General features: G+C 43.6%; 1 protein-coding gene across 1 annotated transcript in view; it reads right to left on the bottom strand.

The window, feature by feature from the left end:
* The window catches only part of dmc1 (DNA meiotic recombinase 1), a 79,105-nt gene that overhangs the window by 12,281 nt on the left and 43,083 nt on the right, over positions 1 to 23,741 (bottom strand). The window contains exons 9-12 of the mRNA XM_078532151.1: positions 16,553 to 16,626; positions 12,947 to 13,061; positions 6,291 to 6,351; positions 1,594 to 1,710 (exon numbers count right to left, since the gene is read on the bottom strand). Coding sequence (XP_078388277.1) covers positions 1,594 to 1,710; positions 6,291 to 6,351; positions 12,947 to 13,061; positions 16,553 to 16,626 — 367 coding nt within the window. The remainder of the gene's footprint in view (positions 1 to 1,593; positions 1,711 to 6,290; positions 6,352 to 12,946; positions 13,062 to 16,552; positions 16,627 to 23,741) is intronic.

The raw sequence follows: 23,741 nt of genomic DNA, 5'->3' as shown, positions 1-23,741 counted from the left end.
TATAATTCTGCATGATGGCTCACAGCACCTCATGAATGTCCAGTTTTGAGTTGAATCTAAAAGCTAAAAGCTACTGCGGATGCTGGAAATCCAAAACAAAAACAGAATTACCTGGAAAAACTCAGCAGGTCTGGCAGGATCGGTGGAGAAGAAAACAGTTGACGTTTCGAGTCCTCATGACCCTTCGGCAGTTCTGTATGTAGGCCAGACCAGGTAAGGACAGCAGATTTCCTTCCCTGAAGGGCATTAGCAGCCGTGGGATTTGAACCCTTGTCCCTACAGCATTAGCCTGGGCCTCTGAATTAGTGGTTCAGTGACATTATCACTGTGACATTACCACTATCTCTGTCTCCCCTCGTTTGAGATTATATATATATTTTAAATATTCATCATGGGATGTGGGCATCGCTGGTGACCAGCATTTATTGCCCATCCCTAATTGCCCTTATTCAGAGGGTATTTTAAAAGTCAACCACATTGCTGTGGGTCTGGAATTCACATGTAGGCCAGACCAGGTAAGGATCAGGGGCATTAGTGAACCAGATGGGTTTTTACGACAATTGACAATGGTTTCACAGTCATCATGAGACTTTTAACTCCAGATTTTTGTTGGATTCAAATTTCACCATCTGCTGTGGGATTTGATCCCAGGTCCCCAGAGGATTACACTGGAATACTAGTCCAGTGACAATACCACTATGCCATCACCTCCTGGAATTCCCCTAGATGAGGTCATGATGGACTCAGCAGGACCTATTCTGCTGTTCACAGGAACATGTTCCATTCGGGTGCCTAATACACAGCTCAAAATAACAAATGGAAAATGATAATCAATCCCAAAAGGATCAGCTGTCATTGAGACAACAGCCTGCCAGTGCTGCTACATCTGCGGGTTAATGCCCCTTTATTATATCCCTTTTGTGATATGATACGTGTAGTCACCTGATCCTGTTATATAAATAACCCCTGTTCCGAGAATATGGGATGGAGTCAGTGCTGAGCAAAGCTAGCTTCCTCAGATGTCCTGTTCATAAGGCAAGTAGTTTAGGGCACTCTGCAATAAGGGCAATCTTGATTTTGCAATGGGCACTAATGGCATTGAAGTCATATCTTTCTTCTCTTAAAGAAAAATCAGCAACATTCTCCCAGTATCATAATGTTGCTACCATGGCGCATTCACATAATGAGTGAAAGATTTATTAAATCTGTAGGCAGGATTAATCCACAAAACCTTTCAAGACTTAGTGGGTCATGGCCTGTTTCTGCTCCTAATGTTTATGTCCTCACTAATTCTTTACAAAGGGCATGTTTTTAAATGAGCTACATTACTAATGGTGAATACATTATAATTATAGCAGGTAAATAAGTGGTGTAACATCCCATAAATGTTTGAACTTGCTGTTATAACATTATTTGCTAAAGTATTAAAAATTTACATACTGCTAGTGACAGCAATAGTAATAATTTCAGGATACGTCTGAGTAATAACAAATCATTTTCCCTACTCACAACTAAGTTTCTCAATCACACATTATGAAGCCTGCAGTGGGCCTTACATATGCACCGAATGTTGTTGGTGTAAAGTCACATTACCTATCATAGATTTTTGCAATGCGCAGTTCACCTCGCCCTTTCCGCAGACTAATCCTTGTAGTAGATGCATGAGCCAGAATGTGACCACCAATCGGTTTCTTTGGATCTGCCTGGAAACTTGGCAAGACATCAAGAAACAAAAATTGATTATAACAAGAGATAAAACACTATTGCGTAACCAAGCTGTGAAACCACTACAAAATATAAGTTAGTCTATGCAATAAACACAGACATATGTTTCATGGCTGCTAATGCTCAGCGCCTGTCCTCTTGAGCAAAGAGATTCAGGTAACAGTGCTTCAACAAGACATGAAGAGTGCTTCAGATGACATTTACAGATAGCTTTCAGGTCTGCATGCCAAAAATGTCATTACTTTTTTACAGTTCCCATGCAGCCAGTGCATGTCAGCAGTAGGTATAAGCAACAGGCTAATTTTTAACCTCTGTTTAATTAAGAAAATTAATTTCCTTATTGTTTTAATTGCATACGCAGCAATCAATTGTGTGGAGTACAGTAACCAGCTCTACCTCTCCACCATTTCTCTCTACCCCTCCATGCACCCCAAGGGGGAGGCACAAAGGTACAATCTTGAGGTGGGGGGGGGGGGGGGGGGTTTGCCCCCAATGGGCACAGGGAAAGCCCCTAAAGGAAGTATCCCAGCTTCCTTCCCATCTTTTAGACTGAGTTGCAAAAGTAGCAGGCTGGCCTCCTTTTGCCTTCCCCAGCCACACATATTGTTGAGGCGGAGGTGGAATGAAGCCCACACTTTGCTCATGATTTCGAGGTGAGTGCAACATTCAAAACCTACCTGTAACAGCACTCCTCTGGTTTCTCGGCAATGCCAGTTTTACGCCACACCGGTGGGGATGTAGGGTTGGTCTGCTCTCATGGTGAGTGCCTCCATACTAAGGGAGGACAGCACTCGTGTGCTGGGTGTCTCAGGCAGGCTGCACTCTGAAACAGAGACCAGCACTGAAACCGAGGTGGGGTGGGGGGGAAGGATGACAGAGACATGAGGGATAATGAGGTATGGTGAGGTTGGGGTGGAAACGGGACGATGGCAGACAGAGGTGAGACCGAGGGTGGGGAAGCTGGAGCCTGAAATGGAAGACTACAAATGGCAGACATTGAGGGCAGAATTTTCTGCCTGTCGGGCACATGGGCCCGACCCAATCTCCGGCGAGCGGGGAGTCGATCCCCGCCAGCGAAGCGGGCCGCATCGCCATTTTACCGGACGTCATGCTGGGCGGGCCTTAATTGGCCCGCCCAGCATGACGTCTGGCGGGAAGCACTATGCGCTTCCTGTGTGGGCAGGAGGGGATTCCCTAAAAGTGAGGGTGCACTCTTTCGCACATGCACACGAAAGAGCGTACATCTCCCTGAGGCTAAGTGCAGCTTCAGGGGGATCGCCTGGACTTTGAAAAATATTAAAAATAGAAAAAAAATCCCTTACATGTCCCCATCGTATGACAATGTCACATGAGTTGGGACATGTTCATAATTTACATAATAACTTTATTAAAATTTTTAAAACCCTGCATGAAACCTCATCCCGCCACCGTTTTCTCTATTTGCCGTTGGGGCTCCCGGCCGACCCGCCAGCCTTAAGGTTGGACGGCAGGTCCTTCAATTGGTTAAATGATCCTGTCAATGGCCTCCATTGGCCATTGACAGGTCGGCGGGCCCGCAGCTGATTTTGCTGCGCCCCCGCCTTCCTGAAAATTTAAATGGGGCGGGATAACGTCGGGGGTTCCGCCCGACATCATCCCGCGTCATTTTATGCATCGGCGAGCGGGCCCCACCCCCTGCTCGCCGACGGCAAAATTCTGCCCTGAAAGGGGTGCATAGGAAATGAACTGTATGAATGGGAGGGGATGTAAGCAGACTCCGGAATACGACGAGGGGGGGGATGGTGTAGCACAAGAGGGATGGGTTGTACAGAGACTCATGGAGGTGCGGGAGGGGAAAGGCTTGCACATGAGAGAATCTAACCATTGTCCCTTGACATTGCTGAATCCCCTACCATCCACATCCTACGGGTTATCATTGACCAGAAACTAAACTGGACTAGTCATATAAATACCGTGGCTACAAGAGCAGGTCAGAGGCTCGGAATCCTATGGCGAGTAACTGACCTCTGTCTGCCCAAAGCCTGTCCACCATCTATAAGGCACAAGTCAGGAGTGGAATATTCTCCACTTGCCTGGATGAGTGCAGCTCCAACAACACCCAAGAAACTTTACACCATCCAGGACATAGCAGCCCTCTTGATTGGCATCCCATCCACAAACATTCACTCCCTCCACCACTGAAGCACAGTGGCAGCAGCATGTACCATCTACAAGATGCACTGCAGAAACTTACCTAGCACCTTCTAAACCCACAACCACTGCAATCTAGAAGGATAAGGGCAGCAGATACATGGGAACACCACCACCTGGAAGTTCCCCTCCAAGCCACCCACCATCCTGACTTGGAAAATATCGCCATTCCTTCACTGTCGCTGGGTCAAAATCCTTGAACTCCTCCCTAACAGCACTGTGGGTATACTTACACCACAGGGACTGCAGCAGTTAAAGAAGGCAGCTCAACACCACCTTCTCAAGGGCAACTAGAGATGGGCAAAAAATGCCAGCCTCGCCAGTGACGCCCATATCCCGTAAACAAATTTTAAAAATATATTTGGCTCAACTCTGAGGGAAGGTAATGAGGGAAGTCTTTACCTGGTCTGACCTACTTATGACTCCAGGCCACATAGCAATGTGATTGACTATTAACTGCTCTCTGAAATGGTTTAGCAAACCACTGAGTTGCATCAAGCTGCTAAAGAAAAGTTGAAAAAGAATAAAACCAGACAGACTACCTGGGATTGACTTAGGCTTTGGAAATAACAAAGACACGCCTTCTCCTCCTTAACTTTTTTTTTTGTAAAAATATACTTTATTCATAAAATATCTTCAATCACATTCAAAACCATTTCAAAAACAACATTACAAGGGTACAATCCAGGTTAAACTTTTACAAAATGTAGCCTTCTCCTCCTTAACACCTAGCGACTTGTGCCAAAATTGGGAGAGCTGTCCCACAGGCTAGTAAAGCCTGCCATAGTTATGCTTATTGAATCATACCTTACAGTCAATGTCTCTGAATCCTCCATTACACATTGGCAGGCCAGACCCACTAAAGGTGTCAGCACAGTGGGATACCATTCACAAGGGTCCAGATGAAGTTTCATCAGATCAAACATGGACAAGGAAAACTCCTGATTACCACCTACCCCACCTCCCTCATCTGATGAGTCAGTACTCCTTCATGTTGAACACCATGTGGAGGAAGCACTGAGGGTAGCATAGGCATAGAATGTACTCTGGGTGAGGGACTCTTTTTTATTTGTTCAAGGGATGTGGGCATCACTGGCTAGGCCAGCATTTATTGCCCAACCCTAATTGCCCTTGTTCAGAGGGCATTTCTCAGAGTCAATCACATTACTGTGGGTCTGGAGTCACATGTAGGCCAGACCAGCTAAGAACAGCAGATTCCCTAAGTGAACCAGAGGGGTTGGCATTGGTTTCGTAGTCATCTGCCATGGTGGGAATCGAACCCAGAGAATTACCCTGGGTCTCTGGGATACTAGTCCAGTGACAATACCACTGTACCACTGTGCCACTGCCTCCTCCTATTCAATGGCTGTCACCAATAGTGGCTTGGTAGCACCACTGCTGACTGAGCTGGCCAAATCCTGAAGGACATATCTGCCAGACTGGGCCTGCAGGTCCAGTTGAGAGCACCAACAGGAGGGAAAAAAAAACTACTTGACTTCGCCCTCACCAATCTACCTGTTGAAGATGCATCTGTCCTATAGAATATTGGTAGGAGTGACCACCACACAGTCCTTATGGAGTTAAAGTCCCATCTTCACACTAAGGATACCCCCCCCATCATGTTGTGTAGCACTACCATAGCTGGATCAAAAACCTGGAACTCCCTTCCTCACAGCATTGTACTTACACCAGATGGACTACAGCTCAGGAAGGTGGCTCACCACCACCTTCTCAAGGGCAATTAGGAATGGACAAGTGTTGGCCTTGCCAATGATGCTCACATGACCAAATAAAATAAAATAGAATTGGCAACATGTGGCTACTGTCTACTGTATTGGACAACACTGTACCTTATCCTATATAAAATTCTCATTCTCTTTTTTAAATCTCATGCTCTCGACTCTTCCTACCTTTGTAAAATCCTCCCGCCCCAAAACGCCCTAGAACTCTGCAGTGGTCAAACCCCAGTGTCTTGTGCTTTCTCCTTCCTACATCCCACCATTGACATTTGTGCCTCTGCTGTCTTCAGCTGGCTTGGTCCTAAGCTCTGGAATTCCTTATCTAAATCTCTGCATCTCTCTATCTCTTTCTCTCCGTTTTAAGGTTCTCTTAAAGCTCACATCTTTGGCCAAGTTCTTGATCACCCCTCACAGAATTGTCTTCTTTCACTTGGCATGATTTTCTGTCTGATTAAAATGCTAAGAAACATCTTAGGATCTTTTTCTACATCAAAAGTGCTATTAATTGGAAGTTGTAAAGTACACCCATTTTTCAGCATTATTCACATACTTAAAAATTGTTTTCTTTGGTTTGCCTCCTTTCCCACCTTTGGATGATCACGTCTCAAGTTGAACTGATATGAACCTTGTGCCTACCTCATGGCAGCTCCTGGATCTGCAGTCATCTGATTGGTGACAAACACAGCCACATTATATTCTACAAGAAAAGAATGAATAAAAATGATTCCCTACTTCAGCACCACCAGCTGTTGGAACTTCCAATTCTGGAAAGAGGAATCTGCCCTAGAATAATTTTCAAAACTTAATGCAGTCTCACTTTTAATAAGATGAGGCTTTAGAGAAGACCAACCTCTTTCTTAGCACATTGAATTGATCCTATCCAGAAATACTTGAAGAGCTTGTTGTTTCAATATTTGGAACAGTATGTATTCAGGTATAATTCACTTTCTCTTTAATTACTTCGCTGCTCTCCTGAAGATGTCAATTCCTGAGGTAGAGCAGTTCTGTGAGCCTAGGTTAATGTTCTGGGGACCCAGATTCAAATACCACCATGGCAGCTAGTAGAAATGTAAATTCAATCAATAAATCTGTACTATGAAAGGCAAACAAGTACAGCTTTGGAACTTAGTGCATACCTGGGAGTTTGGTAAGTTGGGGAGTTTAAGGTTTGAAAAATCTAGTCTAGTCTGTAATTAGCAGTGACTGGAATGTACTGTGTAAGTAGACTAAGTTTTTTTCTTTCTTCCAGCCTTAGGCAGGTTAAACACACTCAGAGATCTGAGTAATTAATTAGCTAACTGGTTGAATCTGGTTTCTCTAGCTCCAGTTCAGTTTACTATATATTCAGGGTTCTTTAGTGCAGCTAAGGCAAACGAGTGCATACCTGGGAGTTTGGTGAGTGGGGGAGTTGGTGAGGTAGGGAAGGAGGTGTTCCTTTCCTTTTTCAACCTTTTCACCCAATAGGAATGTAGGTTAGAGGCTAGGAATCGTATGAAGAGTAACTCATCTCCTGACTCCTCAAGGCCTTTCCACCTTCTACAAGGCACAAGTTAGGAGTGTGATAGAATACTCCCCACTTGCCTGGATGAGTGCAGCTCCCACAACACTCAAAAGCTTGACACCATCCAGGACAAAGCAGCCCACTTGATTGGCACCACATCCACATTCACTCCCTCCACCGTTGCACAGTTGCAGCAGTGTGTACCATCTACAAGATGCACTGCAAGAATTCACCAAGGTTCCTTCGACAGCACCTTCCAAACCCATGACCACTACCATCTAGAAGGACAAGGGCAACAGATAGATGGGAAAACACCACTACCTGGAAGTACCCCTCCAAGTCACTCACCATCCTGATTTGGAAATATATCCCTGTTCCTTCACTGTTGCTGGGTCAAAATTCTGGAACTCCCTTCTGAACAACACTGTGGGTGTACCTACACCACATGGACGGCAGCGGTTCAAGAAGGTAGCTAACCACCACCTTCTCAAGGGCAACTAGGGATGTGCAATAAATGCTGGCCCAGCCAGCAAAGCCCATATCCCGAGAATGAATAATAAAAAAAAATTGGTTCTTATTCTTCTACAGGAAACTGAGCTAGCTGTTTGGTGAATATCTGGTACGTAGTTAAGTCCTAAGGTTTAAAATAGTATACAAACTGGTAGTAAAGTTAATAAAATATATAAAAAAGGGAAATAAATAAGTGAATAATATCATTAAGTAATCAATTAAATCACATTAAGGATGGCAGGACAGGTGATGTGTCAAGACTGCAGCATGTGGGAGCTCCTGGATTTCAGTGTGATCCACGTCTGCAGTGTTTGCTGCTCGAGGAGTTTCAGCTCAGGTTCATTGAGCTGGAGACTGAACTGCAGACACTGCGACACATCAGGGAGGGGGACAGGTACCTGGGTGCTTTATATCGGGAGGCAGTCGCACTACTTAGGATACGGTGTCCTGATTTGGTCAGGGACACGAGGGTGTGGCTGCGAGTGAGGCAGGTGAGGGTACCCAAAGGGCAGGAGTGCAGGAGCCTCAGCCTTTGCAATTGTCCAATAGGTCTGAGGTTCTCTTAGCTTGTTTTGATGAGAGTGACAGCTGCAGGGTGGATGAGCAAACTGACCATGGCACCTTGGTACAGGAAGCCATTCAAGTAGGGGGAGCAAAAATGAATGTAGTGGTAGTAGGGGGCAGTATAGTGAGGGGGATTGACACTGTTCGATGCAGCAAAGAGTGAGAGTCTGTGTTGCCTGCCCAGTGCCAGGGTTTGGGACATCTGCTGGAGATTAACTTGCAGTTCGAGTGGTAGCATCCAGTTGTCATGGTTTGTGTAGGTACCAATGGCATTTGTAGAACTAGAAAAGCGGTTCTGCCTAGAGAGTATGAGGAGCTAGGCACTAAATTATAAAGTGGTACCTCAAAGGTGATAACCTTTGGATCATTATCTGAGCCACGTGCAAATTGGCATAGGGTACCTAAAATTAGAGAGATGAATAAGTGGCTCAAAGACTGGTGTGGGGAAGTGGGTTCCGGTTCAAGGGGCCCTGGCACCAGTACTGAGGAAATTGGGGGCTGTACCTTTGGGATGGTCTACACCTTATCCATGCTGGGACCAGTGTTCTAGCGAGCCACATAACTAGGGAAGTGGAAAGGGTTTTAAACCAAATAGTGGGATTCAAATTTAGGAATATGTGATAAATCAAAGAGTAGAAAAAGGATAAGAGAGAAAAGTATTAATGCAGGAAACGATAAGCAGGCCATGACAGGAAGGGACAGAGAGTACAGGGAGTACAAATCTAAGGGTAAATAAGCAGAAAATGCTAGAGGTTACAAAAATAATAGAAGAACAAAACTAAGAATGCACATTGCATTCAAAACAAAACCGACGAACTGAGAATGCAAAGGGTAATAAATAAGTACAATCTGATAGCCATTACAGAGACATGGTTGTAGGATGACATAGATTGGGAACTGAATATTGAAGGGTACGTGACATTTAGGAAGGACAGGAAGCTAGGAAAAGGGGGAGGGGTGGTTCTGCTAGTCAATGATGGTATTAGCACATTAGAGGGGGATCACCTAAGTTCAGGAAATCAGGGTTTAGAAATGGTTTAGGTAGAGATGAGAAATGATAAAGGCAAGAAGTCACTTATGAGCGTGGTGTACAGGTGCCCAACAGTAACCATACAGTAGGACGGGGTATAAAGGAAGGAATATGGGAGCTTGTCAAAAAGGTATGGCGATAATATGGGGGATTTTAATCTGCATATACTCTGGGAAAATCAGGTTGGCAAATGTAGCCTAGATGAGGAATTCATAGAATGTTTTCAGGATAGTTTCTTAGAACACATGTTCTGGAATCAGGCTGCACTAGACCTAGTATTGTGCAACGAGATACGATTAATTAATGATCTCAGAGTGAAGGCGTCCCTAGATAGCAGCGATCATAATATGATTGAATTTTACATTCAGTTTGAGGGAGAAGAGTGGGTCCAAGGCTAGTACTTTAAACTTAAATAAGGGCAATTATGAGGGTACAAAAGCACAGCTAGCTAAAGCGAACTGGCAAATTAGGTTAAGGGATAGGTCAATAGAGATGCACTAGCAGACATTTAAGGTGATAAATCAGAATACACAGAACAGATACATTCCAACGAGAAAGAAAAATTCCAAAGAGAGGTCCCACCATCCGTGGTGAACTAAAAAAAATTAAAGGTAGTATCAAAAGCATATAATTGCACAAAGGTGGGTGGCAGGTCAGAAGAGTGGACAGAATATAAAGAACAGCAAAGAATGACCAAAAGATTGATAAGGAAGGAAAAATTAGAGTACGAGAGAAAGCTAGCTAGAAATATAAAGACAGATAGTAAGCGTTTCTATAGATATTTCAAAAAGAAAAGAGTTAACAAAGTGAGTATTGGTCCTGTAAAAAGTGGGTCTGGAGAATTAATAATGGAAAATAAGAGATGGCAGATGAATTAAACCGGTATTTTACATCGGTCTTCGCTATATAGGATAGCATCCCAGAAATAGCTGTAAATCAGGAAATGGAAGGGAGGGGAAAATTACAATCACCAGGGAAGTGGTACTAAGAAAATTGTTGGAGCTGTGGGCTGACAAATCCCCAGGTCCTGATGGACTTCATACTAGAGTCTTTAAAGAAGTGGCTAGTGAGATAGTTGATGCGTTGGTTTTAATTTTCCAAAGCTCCCTCGATTTGAGGAAGGTTCCATTAGATTGGAAAATAGCGAGGGAGACAGAAAACAGGAAACTACAGGCCAGTTAGCTTAACATCTGTCATCAGGAAAATGTTAGAAGCTATTATTTAAGACATTATAACAGGGTACTTGGAAAAATTCAGGGTAATCAAGCAGAGTCAACATGGTTTTGTGAAAGGGAAATCACGTTTAACCAATTTATTGGAGTTTTTGAAGAAGTAACATATACTGTGGATAAAGGGGAACTGGTGGATGTACTGTATTTAGATTTCCAAAAGGCATTTGATAAGGTGCCACATCAAAGGTTATTGTGAAAAATAAAAACTCATGGTGTAGGGGGCAACATATTGGCAGCTAACAGGAAACAGAGGATAGGCATAAATGGGTCTTTTTCTGCTTGGTAAGATGTAACAAATGGTGTACCATAGGGAACAGTGCTGGAGCCTCAGCTTTTTACAATTTATATAAATGACTTGGATAAAGGGACCAAAGCTATGGATGCTAAATTTGCTGATGAAACAAAGATAGGTAGGATAGTAAGATGTGAAGAAGACACAAGGAGGACATAAAGGGATATAGATAGGTTAAGTGAGTGGGCAAAGACCTGGCAAATGGAGTATAATGTGGGAAAGTGTGAAATTGTCCATTTTGGCATGAAAAATAAAAAAGCATATTATCTAAATGGTGAGAGATTGCAGAGTTCCTAGTGCACAAATCGGAAAAGGTTAGTACGCAGGTACAGCAAGAAATTAGGAAAGCTAATAGAACGTTATCATGAAGAGAATTGAATTCAAAAGTAGGGAGTTTATGTTTCAATTATACATGGGATTAGTGAGTACATATCTGGAGTACTATGTACAGTGTTGGTCTCCTTATTTTAAGGAAGGATGTAAATGTGTTGAAAGCAGTTCAGACAAGGTTTACTCTGGAGTTTAGAAGAGTAAGAGGCGACTTGATTGAAACATGTAAGATGAGGGGTCTTGACAGGGTTGATGTGAAGAGGATGTTTCCCCGTGCGAGAGTATCTAGCGTTGGAGACCGCTATTTAAAAATAAGGGGTCACCCATTTAGGACAGAGATGAGGAGAAATTTTTTTCTCTCAGAGGGTTGAGAGTCTTTGGAACTCTCTTCCTCAAAGGCAGTGGAAGCAGAGTCTTAGGGGAGACTTCTTCCTATGGTGGGTGGAAGTGGGCGAGGGCGGGCGTGGAGCTGATCGCCACCCGCGATCGGCTGCACGCCGCCATTTTGCGGCCAATTAAGGCCCGCCCAGCATAACGTGCAGCCAGTAGCGCTCAGCGCTACCTGTGCGGGCTGGGGGAGGAGGTAGAGTTGGGGCCTGTGCTCTTTTGTGCATGCACACGGAAGAGCGCAGCAATCTTCCTGAGGCACGGAGCTGTCTCAGGGAGATTGAATGGGTGACAAGACTTTTTAATAAATAAAGTAAAAATTTATTTAAACATGTCCCCTCATGTGACAGTGTCACATGAGCTGTTTGTGATGTTTGGAAAATTTATCTAATTATTTTATACAAGCTTCAGGAAACCTTGTCCCGCCCACGAATGAGGATTCCTGAAAAATGCGAAGGCCACTTGGGCTCTTTGCCTGCCCGCCAACCTTAAGGTTGGACGGGCAGCGTTCTAAACAGGTTTAATTACTTTTTTAATGGCCTTAATAGGCCGTTGGCAGCTCGGCGTGCGCACAGCCACTTGCGGCACGACCCGCCCAACGAAATATCAAAATGACATGCGATAACGTCGGGGCGCATGCCCGATGTCATCACGCATCATTTTACGCATTGGCGTGTCAGGCCCATCCCCACATGCCGACTGCAATATTCTGCCCTTAGAATATTTTTAAGACAAAGCCTAGATAGATTCTTGACAAGCAAGGGGGGCAAAAGCTCATCGGGGTAGGCGGGGAAGTGGAGTTAAGGTTACAATCAGATCAGCTATGATTTCATTGAATGGCGGAGCAGACTCGAAGGGCCGAGTGGCCTACTCCTGCTCCTAATTAACATGTTCGTATAAAGTTAGTCTTGGTAATGGTGACCATGAACAATCAATTGTTGTAAAAACCCGTTTTAGGGAAGGAAATCTGCCATTCTTACCCAGTCTAACCTACATGTGACTCCAAATCCACAGTAATGTGGTTGACTTTTAACTGCCCTCTGAAATGACCTAGCAAGCTATTCCAGTGCAAGGGCAAGTACAGCTGGGCAACAAATGCTGGCCTTGCCAGTGACGTCCACATCCCATGCAAGAATAAAGAAAAAAAACAATAAAAAGAAAGCTAGAAAGACTGGCGGTCCAAACAAAGTCAGACAATTCACCCTTGCCCGCACTATGGAAAGCCAAAATCGGGCTCCACAGCCAAGCTAGAACGTACGACAGATGACTTTACGCGTGCAAGAAACCACCACCTTTGACAACTAAGGGAATCCGACAACAATGGACAAAGACTTCAAAATGATGTACTACTAGATCATGCACTGTTCATCATGATGTCTCATCCTTCAGAACAGTACGTCATCTAAACAATGCACTCTCAAATCCATGATCCTGGTTAATAATTACCTTCAGAGATTTTCTGCAGGCGGGAGAGCATCTGAGCCAGTTTTTGCTGACGTTCTGCAAGCTCACCACGGCCACTGAAATCCACTCGGAAAAGTGCCATGATTGAATCTATGATCTAAAGAACAAATATACAATTTAAATATTTATTTAATGAGCAAAACAGAAAAATACTGGATCAGAACTACATCACCATTGGTGCAACTTTGTGTATAGTTAAAAAGGAAAAGAACTCAGATTGCCCCTCTGACCTGGAGATGTTTGCAAATTGACAGCTGTTAAAACAACCGGAAGGTACACAAAGCTATGGAGTATCTGATGTCCTTTTTCTAGACTATTGTTAACTGAATTTAACAGATTACACATGGACCCCAGTACTTACAGGGAGGGTGCAGGTGAGGCTGAAAACAGCTAAAGAACCTCTTAAGGCCAGGGACACAAAGACCTCACCAATTTAACGGCAGAACCTCATTAACATTTTTATCTACATTTCTCATCTGGCAGTAGGTCAATTAGATGGCCTAGTTGGTGGGTGGGAGGCAGGAAGCCAAGGCTGGGGGTCCTTGGAGAGAGTGAGAAAGACCTGAAAGGTTGCAGAGGCTGATGATTGGTGGGAGGAGTTGGGGGGGTGGGGGGTGACCTGCAATCAGGAGTAGAGAGAGAGGCTCATAGTCGGGTCAGGGAAGACAGACCGGTGAATGGGAAGTGGAATTCCAAGGTTTCCTTGCAGTGCCTGGGTAGAATGCTCATGGACTTGAGAAGGAGTGCTGAAACAGTCATCTACCTTGCGGAGCCGGCAGCTCCAGATGCCCCTTCACAGCTAAGTTCCCCAACCCATGGGAAATCCGTGCAGCACCAATAAGTGGAAGCCCAATTAAAATATCTCAGGTAAGTGACCCACTGAAATAATGCAGACAACAGGGCATACGTGGCACGTTGGTGTTGAATTCTAAGTAATTTTTTAATACCCTTCTCAAACTCATTCTTGGCTTTAAGGGGGTTAACAATCAAGGCAATTATGTCAGAAATGAAAATAATTCACTTGAATCCACCAGGATCTTTTCAAGATATATTAAGAAAGAGAACATGAGTTTGTTAAACTTCTTACAGCCAGTTGGTGAAGGAAGAGACCAGAAGTCAATCATTACTCAGTTTTAAAGTGAGGCATTGCAAATGTATAGCTCCTAACTCTACTACCTGTGCCAGAACAGTCTCAATAAATGTCTCTATATCTGCCCTCCACATATATACTTAATCTTAATTTATACAATTAACAAGTTGCCAGGAAACTAACCTTTCTACAATTTATAGATGATGCATGGTGTACTGACAGGAATAGTGAGAGATCATCGTACAGCACACAAGGAGGCAATAGCCCATCATGTGCTTTTTTAACAGCTTTATCAACTTGTCCTGACTTAAAGAACCATAAAATAGTGCAGCATAGAAGGAGGCCATTGGCACTTTCAAACAGCAACCCAGTTAGCCTCACTCGCTGGCTTGTTCCCCATATCCTGCAATTTCTTTCTCCTTTAAATATGTTAATTGGATATTAATAGTATTTGATTATAGGGAGGTGGTGGGCCAAGGGCTCACCTATGTCCTTTTAGACACACGGCTGGATTTTCATGCCTCTGTCCTAGTCAGAAACGAGGTGGGACATTTATAAATGCGGGCAGCACCTGTTTCCAGGATTTTTAAGGTCCTGGGATAAGCATACAGGTAGCGAGCTCACACACATCACTTCCATCCTTCCCTACTCCGTTGATGGCATGGGCATTTTAAACCCCCCCCTCTTTTTCCATTGTGTTGGGCCTCTATTGTTAGGCAACATTGCTCATGGCACCTAAAAGGAGTCATGAACTATTGGGAAGCCTGTCCAGAATCAGGAATGTTTTCACAAATAAGTTCAAAAGGTGCTGACAAATTTCACATGTGCTAATGTAGTGGTGTTTGATAAGTTAAATATGTTTTTGATACAGTGATTAATGATAGGGATTTGTTCTTAAAAGGTAGGTGGCCATTAAATTGACCAGCTTTGTGAAAGTGTTCAGATGCATTAGAGTACTTTATCTAGTGGATAAATTATTCTTCCGCATTCAATATTATTGCATTAAGATTTTAACTTATCAACTGGATTCCCATGCTTTCATTTTAACATTGATTTAAAATACAGACATCTGTTGAGCCTGTGAAATTGAAAAACAGATGCCTAACTTCTTTGATTGAAGGTCAATCTGCTGAGCCTTCCATTGCACAGCTGAATAAATAAACCCTACAGAGCAGAATACAATAAAGTATTTGGAGTTGCATAAACAGATGGCTATCTTTTTTTTTCATGCTGTTCATGATCACGGATCTCGTTGACCTGGAGGCCAAGGTCACCATTCACCTAGGGCACTGGACTCCCTACAGGAGTTGATTGCTGGTCATAAGCCAACTCATGGCCGCTATGCTGTGATACCAGTTAGTCACTTTAATCACTCCCAAAGCATCCCCCTCCCCCCACCTCCCTGGCCAACAAGTTCGTTGATAAGATACAGAATAAGTTTGTCTCTACTTCTTCTGGGATAAAGGGGCACATTAGCCTCAGTGCTGAGTCTCTGGCTTAGGAAGGGTAGTCATGCGCTGGTGGGCCTTCACACTCATGGCAACTTTCCGCCCTCAGATCCTGCAGATAACTGTGCATCAAGGTTTCTCCTAGATAGTCTGTGCTGACAACATTTCTTCTACCAGCTGTTCAGTCTCAATTATGACATTGTTTATAAACCTGGAGGCCTCCTTGCATCTTTGTGAGGGCTGCCTGTCTTTTATCAGGAACTGATGAGGATCTGGAACGTGGTCACTTCCAGCCGGAACTTTCCTCAGCAGGAATGGTGCCTATTCTCCAGGAGCCACTGCTTGTGTATCAGCACCTCCATAAGTTAGGTTTTGTGTGGCTGGTGTAGGAGAGGGCCCTGATTACCAAGCTGGCCAGAGTCAAGCACATACTGCATTGCAGAGAAGTGGGCTGAATGTTGCCGGGGGGCTGCAAGTTCCTCAGAGTGACTTGCACTCTGAGGAACCACAATCACTGGAGCCAAGCTTACCCCACAATAGTGCAAATCCACATTCCTCAGGCAACTTTAGAATGGATAGCACCAAGGAGAGCATCATGGCACATGTCAGTAGGAGATGGAGACAGAGACAGCAGTGGGCAGTCCCCATCAGAGGGCAGTTCCAGCCACACTTACCCAGCCGCAGGTGCTGAGCCTCGGGCCATATACAAAATTGTGGAGCAGCAATGGAAGATAAGTTAATAGGCCCCTAGATTATAGATTATAAACAACTAGATTATAGACCCCTTCCCCACTAAATAGCCAGATGATGGGCCCCCCTACCCAATAAATAGCAAGATGCTAGGCATTCTCCCCAATAAACAATGAGATTAAAAGGCCCAACACTATAAATAAGCAGAGAATGGACCTATCACACCATCAACAAGCAGACTAAGTGCCCACCTTCAATAACATTCCTCAAATACAAAACAGAAATATGCGATTACAGACAATTACCAGTTAAAATCCTATTAGTTAACAAATTACAATTCAAGTTGAGTGTAGCTTATACCAAGAGTTTAAAAATTCCGCCTTCTTCATGAAATTTGGCTGCTACATAATCCAGTAATTCCATCTGGTGTTCACCTGTCAATGATACAGAAAGTTACTGCAGAATTATCAATTCCCAACTTCAAAACCAAACAGTCAGCAGTTGTGTGTTTCGTTAAGTGGGATTTATTTGATTTCAAAACTTCTTTGAATTAAAACTTTGGAAGTTCCACAGGAATTGTATCTGACTGAAGAGTAAAATCAGGTCGAAGATAACAATTCATTGGTGAAGGAGATCACACGAGCAAAGAAATGGAACAAGCATCCTCAAATTTTTGGATTTCAGAAACAATCCATTCCCTAATTTTGGTATGTTCACCTATGCAACATACTTGAATGTTGGCATCAATTAAATGAACAATCAAATTTACAGCCTTATTCATGTGTATTTGTTAGGAAACATAGAAACATACACAATAATGCAATTGTTAATAATTTGACAATTGCCAGTTTTTTTTAAAACCAGCATCAGTTTCTTAGAATCTCACGAAGAAAACTCAGCTTTTTTTCATGGTATTTGAAGTATTGATATTGGTCAGGAGTGAGAATTGCCAGAAATAATGTGACTACCCCAATTTGAGACAAATGTTTTTGTTGAGCGGAGATCATGGTTTCCGGAAGTCACTGCTGCTGCTGTGTTAACCTAATACCTGTTTCATAAAATAAATAAGCGGCTAAATTTTAAGTAGGATATTTAAAATATTTTGTTTTTCTCAAAGGGCCTCTTGCAAAAAAGATTTTCTCTGGTGTGAATGCACAAACTGGCTTTATTTTCTTATGGAGGCAGAGGGCATGGTACTAAATGAGTACTTTGCATTGTTCTTCACTGGAGAAAAAGACGCTGTCAATGTAGTAGTAAAGAAGGAAGTTGTGATATTAGATATGATCATAAGAAATAGGAGGAATGGGCCATTCGGCCCATCAAGTCTGCTCTGTCATTCAATAAGATCATGGCTGATCTGATTGTGGCCTTAACTCCACTTTCCTACCTGTTCTCCATAACCTTTGACTCCCCGTCATCAAAAATCTGTCTAACTCAGCCTTGAATACATTCAATGACCCAGCCTCCACCGCTCACTGTGGAAGAGAATTCCAAAGACATACGGCCCCGAGAGAAATTCCTCCTCATCTGTCTTAAATGGGAGACCCCTTATTTCAGACTGTGTCCCCTAGTTCTAGCTCTAGGTTTCCACACGAGAGGAAACATCCTCTCAGCATCTACTCTGTCAAGTCCCCTCAGATTCTTACATGTTTCAATTTGATCACCTCTCATTCTTCCAGGTTCTGCTTCCTGTAAGGACTCCATCCCATTCTCTCAGTTCCTTCATCTCCATCGCATCCGTTCTGATGATGCCACTTTCCAAAAAGGCACTTCTAACATGTCTTCCTTCTTCCTTATCCGAGGTTTCCCACCCACAGTGGTTGACAGGGCCCTCAGCCGTGTCCGACCCATCTCCCGCGCCTCTGTCCTCACACCTTCCTCTCCCTACCAGAACCATGTTAGTTTCCCCAATGTCCTCACTTCTCACCCCACCAGCCTCTGCATTCAAAGGAGCATCCTCCACCATTTCCGCCAACTCCAGCATGATGCCACCACTAAACACATATTCCCTTCACCCCCAACCCCCCCACCCCCCGTCGACTTTCCGTAGGGACCGTTCCCTCCGGGACACCCTGGTCCACTTCTCCATCACTACCAACACGTCATCCCCCTCCCACGGCACTCTCCCATGCAATCACAGAAGATACAACACTTGCCCCTTTACCTCCTCCCTCCTTACCGTCCAAGGGCCCAAACACTCCTTTCAGGTGAAGCAGCGCTTCATTGCACCTCCTTCAATTTGGTCTGCTGCATTCACCACTCCCAATGTGGTCTCCTCTACATTGGGGAGACCAAACGCAGACTGGATGACCACTTTGCAGAACACCTTCGATCTGTCTGCAAGCATGACCCAGACCTCCCTGTCGCTTGCCATTTCAACACACCATCCTGTTCTCATGCCCACATGTCCGTCCTTGGCCTGCTGCAACATTCCAGTGAAGCCCAACTCAAACTGAAGGAACAGCACCTTATCTTCCGATTAGGCACTTTACAGCCTTCCGGACTTAACATTGAGTTCAACAACTTCAGACCATGAACTCTCTCCTCCATCCTCACCCCTTTTTTATGCCCTTTTTTCAACATTCATTTTTTACTTTTTATCCACATATTTTTATTTATTTTCATTTTTATTCATTGTTTTATCCTATTTTCGATCTTTTGGGATGATATGGCGCGAAAACCCACCATCGTGGTCAGCGGGTAAAACGTAGTTTTAGCCGCCCGCTACTGGCACTTAGTGCAAATCTGGGATGACTCCGCCCATTGAGTTAAGTAGCTTATATGCATTTAAGTGTGGAGCTGGATAAGCATCTGAGAGAGAAAAGAATAGACGAAAATGCTGATAGTGTTAAAGCGGAGTGGACGTAGGCTCAGTGGAATATAACTATAAACATGAACCAGTTGGCCCAAATGTCTTGTTTCTGTGGTGTATGTTATATGTAATAATATGTAATTGTGCAGTTAATGGAAGCCCACAGAATTACAAAGTGGCAGTATGGATATGTAATTGTGTTAGTGACTGAAAGAAAACGGTGGTAGTGCATGGATGTTTTTCAGGCTAATTATAGTGGTCTTCACCAAGGGTAAGTTTTAGGTTTGTTACTCTTTTCATTTTTTATAAAAGCCCTAGATCAGGTCTGGGGAACAGCATTATAAGCTTTGCAGGTTATATGAAACTTGGCAAATTAGTAGATAGAGTTTATGATAATTATAGGCTTCAGGATGACAAAGGGAGGGTGGTGACATGGGCAGAAGCATGACAGATAGACTTCAATGTGGAGAAGTGTGAAGTGATGCACTTTGGGAGCATTAATATGGAAAGACAATATACAACAAATGAAATAAAAAACAGAAAGTGCTGGGGATACTCAGCAGGTCTGGAAGCATCTGTAGAGGGAGAAACATTTTGAGTTGAATATGACTCTTCTTCAGAACTCTATACAATAAATGATATGATTTCGAAAATGTAGATAAGCAGATGCAAACAAATCCTTAAAGTTGGGAGGGCAAGTTGATAAAGTGGTTAAAAAAGCAAATTAATAGAATATAAAAGCAAAGAGATCATTCTGCAATTTTAGAAATGACTGGTTAAGTGTCAGATTATTGTGGACAATCCTGGGCACCACACTTCAGATAAAGATAAAGGCCATAGAAAGGGTCCAGAGGATGTTTACTGGGATGTCATCAGGGATGAGGAACATCGATTATGACAACAGGTTGGAAAAGTTAGGACTGTTCTCCTTGGAACAGGAAAAGTTTAAGAGGTAACTAATAGAAGTTTTCAAGATGATTTGAGGTTTTTTATAGAGTAGATGGGGGGGGGGGGGGTCGTCGTCAAGAACAAAGGTCATAGGTGCAACATTTTTGGCAAAGATCTAGAGGGGCGATGAGGTGTAATTTTTCCACTCAGAATTGTCAGGATCTGGAACATGCTACCTGAAAAGGTGGAAACTGATTTCGTAAATAATTTTAAAAGTGAATTGATAGATGTGTGAGAGTGAGGGTTATGGATGTACAAGGGGGATGTGGAACCAAGCATGATTGTTCTTTCAGAGCCAACACAGTCACAACAGGCTGAATGGCCTCCTTCTGTGTTGCAAGTTTCTATGATTTTATGAAGTGGTCTGCACTGTCCAAAAACAAATTATTTACGGGAAATAGGAATAATGATCAATAAATGGATTGAAATGGACTGGAGGCCATCGGTGCACGGTGCCTGTTCCTTATAATTGTAGTTTTACGAATTTCAGTTTTTTTTTAAAATGGAGCATGTAATAGCTTTTATTTTTTTCTATTGGGCATACTTTTTGGTAAAGTCCAAACAGCAATAAAGGTTTGACATTAATTATCCATTTGTTATTATCTTCAGCAGTAATATGCTTGTTTGACATTCCCAATTGTTACTGTAACAAGTGTTAATCCATAGAAGTGTCGATTTTAACAGTGTCTGTTAAAAGTGGACAGAGCAGTGTCCTGCAAATAGCCTCCTCTATTTTCCTCCACTCTTTCCACCAACATCAGTTTCTAGCTTGGTGTTATTTATATTTTTCACTCAACTAGACTGTGCACAACCTCAGTACAGTTCTTTGTGACCTCAGATTTAACTTCAAACCACCAGTGTACACCTACCTATATTGCACCTCTTCTTTTGCTAATAACATTACCAAGGGTTTAATTTCTTCCACACCCTCCTTCCTGGCATCCCCCCCTCTACAGACTCCAGCAGGTCTAAAATGTGGCTACCCTCAACATGTTTTGCATTAAGTTCCATTTGCTCCCTGCTGGCTGACCTACATTATTAGCTCCTGTCCACAAAATTGTTGAGTTAAAATTCTTATCCTCAAGTTCCTCCAGGTGTCTCCCAAATCTATCTCTGCAACCTTCTCCAGGTATGCATTCCCTCCCATTCCCTGACTCTGGTCTTCTCTGTCTCTCTCTCTACACTGCCAGCAAGGCAAAATCTCCATTGTCTCGGCCCTATTCTCTCACTTAAATCCTCACTACCTCTATACTTCTCACCACAATGTTACGAGTCTATAAACCAATTTAATGCTTCACAAAAGCTTGTGTTTGTTCTTTCTTCCCCTGTGAAGTATGTTGACACTAATTATATATTAAAGGAATGATGCAAGTTGTTGTTTAAAAACAAATGTTTGAAATATACAGCAGGTTGGTCTGCTTCTAAAAGATTAAAAGACAGATTAACATTTGGGTGTGACTACATCAAAATTCAGTTTTAAAATTTGTTTTGATCCTGCTTAATCCTTAATCTCCTAATTAATTATTTTTTTCAAAGGCATTATTACAGTAGGTTCCAAAGTGCCAGAACACATCCTGAACAAAGTTTGGAAAATCCAAATATTCCTGACAAGGGCAGAATGATCTAGACCTCACTTGAAAATAAATGTCATGCTCTTAGTGCTCATATCTCCTTCAGCAATTTCCAAATCTACCACTTCAACAAACTACAAAATTATGTACAACAGTTTATCCCCTGCCATAAAAATGATGGAAATTGGATATACCTGAATTATAACAAGCCCATATTTTCAATCATCTCCTTTGTTTGAATATCAGACCTTTAGAATATGAGAAAAACTGTTGAGCAATGCGAAACCTTAAAAGAAGAGATAGTTTGGGAAGAGACTAAACACATTCCTACGACTGGGAATGGAAAGGCATTCAAAGCTAGAGCTCTCTGAATGACTAAAGATACAGAGCTTAAAATGGTTTATGATAAATGTCACATTCATAATGCAGTAGATAACCAAGCAGAATGCAGAAAGTGTAGAGGAGAGATGAAGAAAAAAAATAAGAGAGGTAATGAGAGAGTGTGAGAAAAGATTAATGGGTAACATTAAATACTAAAATATTTTATAAACATGTAAAGAATAAAAGGATAATTAAGGGTGGGGCTGATTAGGTACCAAAAAGGATCATCTTGTCGAGGCAGAGGATGTAGTTGAGGTATTAAAGGAAAAGATGCTGCCAATGTCAAAGTGAAGCAGAAAGCCTTAGAAGATAGGATAGAAATAGATAAAAGAGGAGATGCTTAAATGCCTGGGAGTGCTCAAAGTAGAAAAATCACCCAGTCTGTGTGGGATGTATCCTAGGCTTCTGATGGAAGTTAGGATTGAGAGAATGGAGGCTCTGATCACAATTTTCCAATCCTCCTTAGATATGGGAATGGTGCAAGAGGACTGGAGTGCCCAGATTTTCAGCATGACGGAAAGGCTCTCTGTTGTGGCGAAAATGGCGGGTGAACCCAGAAGTCCTCAGTCCCGCCCCCAAAAAATATTTATGCAGGGGTGGGACTGGAGTCGGGCTGGGGTTCGTGCGTGCGTGGTTTACAGAGGCACCTAGCCATTTGAAACATCAGCAGCTGCCTCCACTGAAGTGAGATTCTGGTGTGCCAGAAGTGAGAAATCCGACGTAAATAACAGGTAAGAGCTGGTCTGGACTTGGTGGATTTATTTGGATAGCCAGGGTACATTTTTGAAGAGGTAAGGCACCCTTTGAAATTGTTGAAAGTGGACATGATTATGTGTAAAAAGTGCAATTGCTAAAGCTGTCAAAAAACTGACAAACTGTCAAAGAACTATCAACTGTCAAAGAACTGTCAAACTCACTGGAACTCTCAAAGCTGTCAATGGATTTAACTCTACTGGTCTTTAAATTATAAAAAAACACAGGGCAGGAGTTTCCCTTGTTGGACGGGCAGGCCTGGGATCAGCCCCAAAATAGACCACTGCTCGCAATTGGGCTCTGACCGTGATTTCATGCTGGCGGGCCAATTAAGGCCCGCCCAGCGTGAAACCTGGCTCGGCACTGGCTGGAAAGGGCTGAGGGGGATGGGGGGGGGGGGGGCAGGGCCTGTTGGCTGCCAGACTCAGTGGCTGGCTTAATAGTGACCCAGGTAGCCCCTGGAAGGCGGTCACAGAGGATGTCCCCTGAACCTTCGCGATGGACCTGAGTGTGGCCGGACACGGCAGGTCTTGTGGGCACTCAGCCCCCTGCTTTTCTGATGAATGCCTTGCCACCTTCCTGGGGGAGGTGGCAGCCAGGAGGGAAACCCTTGTCCCCAGGGATGGGAGGAGGAGGCCACCACACCCCACCAAGAGAGCATGGAAGGAGGTGGCAGCAATGGTGAGCAGCCATAATGTGGTGCAGCGTACATGGGTGCAGTGCCATACACACTTCAATGATCTGCTGCGCTCAGGAAGGATGAGTACCATGTTGGCGTGGGTCAGTGTGCAGATGTGTTAAGGTCTGGCCACCCCCCTCAGGAGTGCTAGAGTCCGAGTGCCAGCTGTCAATCACATGGAGCTGGCCAAGGTGGTGAGCCCTGGCTGCTTGGAATGAGTGTCTTGTGTCTCGAGGGCCACAGCTTGGATGTGCCCTGCCAGGTGCTCCTCAGCTGGGCTTGGCCAGGCTGCAATGGCGCTGCAGGTAGAGTGAACTAATCAAAGCTCCTTTGTTGTTTCAAGAGAAGACAGCCCACAACAAAATAGTAAGATCGCAGAGGCCCCGCTAGACTCCTAATCCTCTC

The sequence above is a fragment of the Cetorhinus maximus genome, chromosome 29, assembly GCF_964194155.1.
Source record: "Cetorhinus maximus chromosome 29, sCetMax3.hap1.1, whole genome shotgun sequence".
Classification (NCBI taxonomy): Eukaryota; Metazoa; Chordata; class Chondrichthyes; order Lamniformes; family Cetorhinidae; genus Cetorhinus; species Cetorhinus maximus.
The sequence above is the reverse complement of the archived record's forward strand: the minus strand, read 5'-3'. Positions and strand labels throughout refer to the sequence as shown.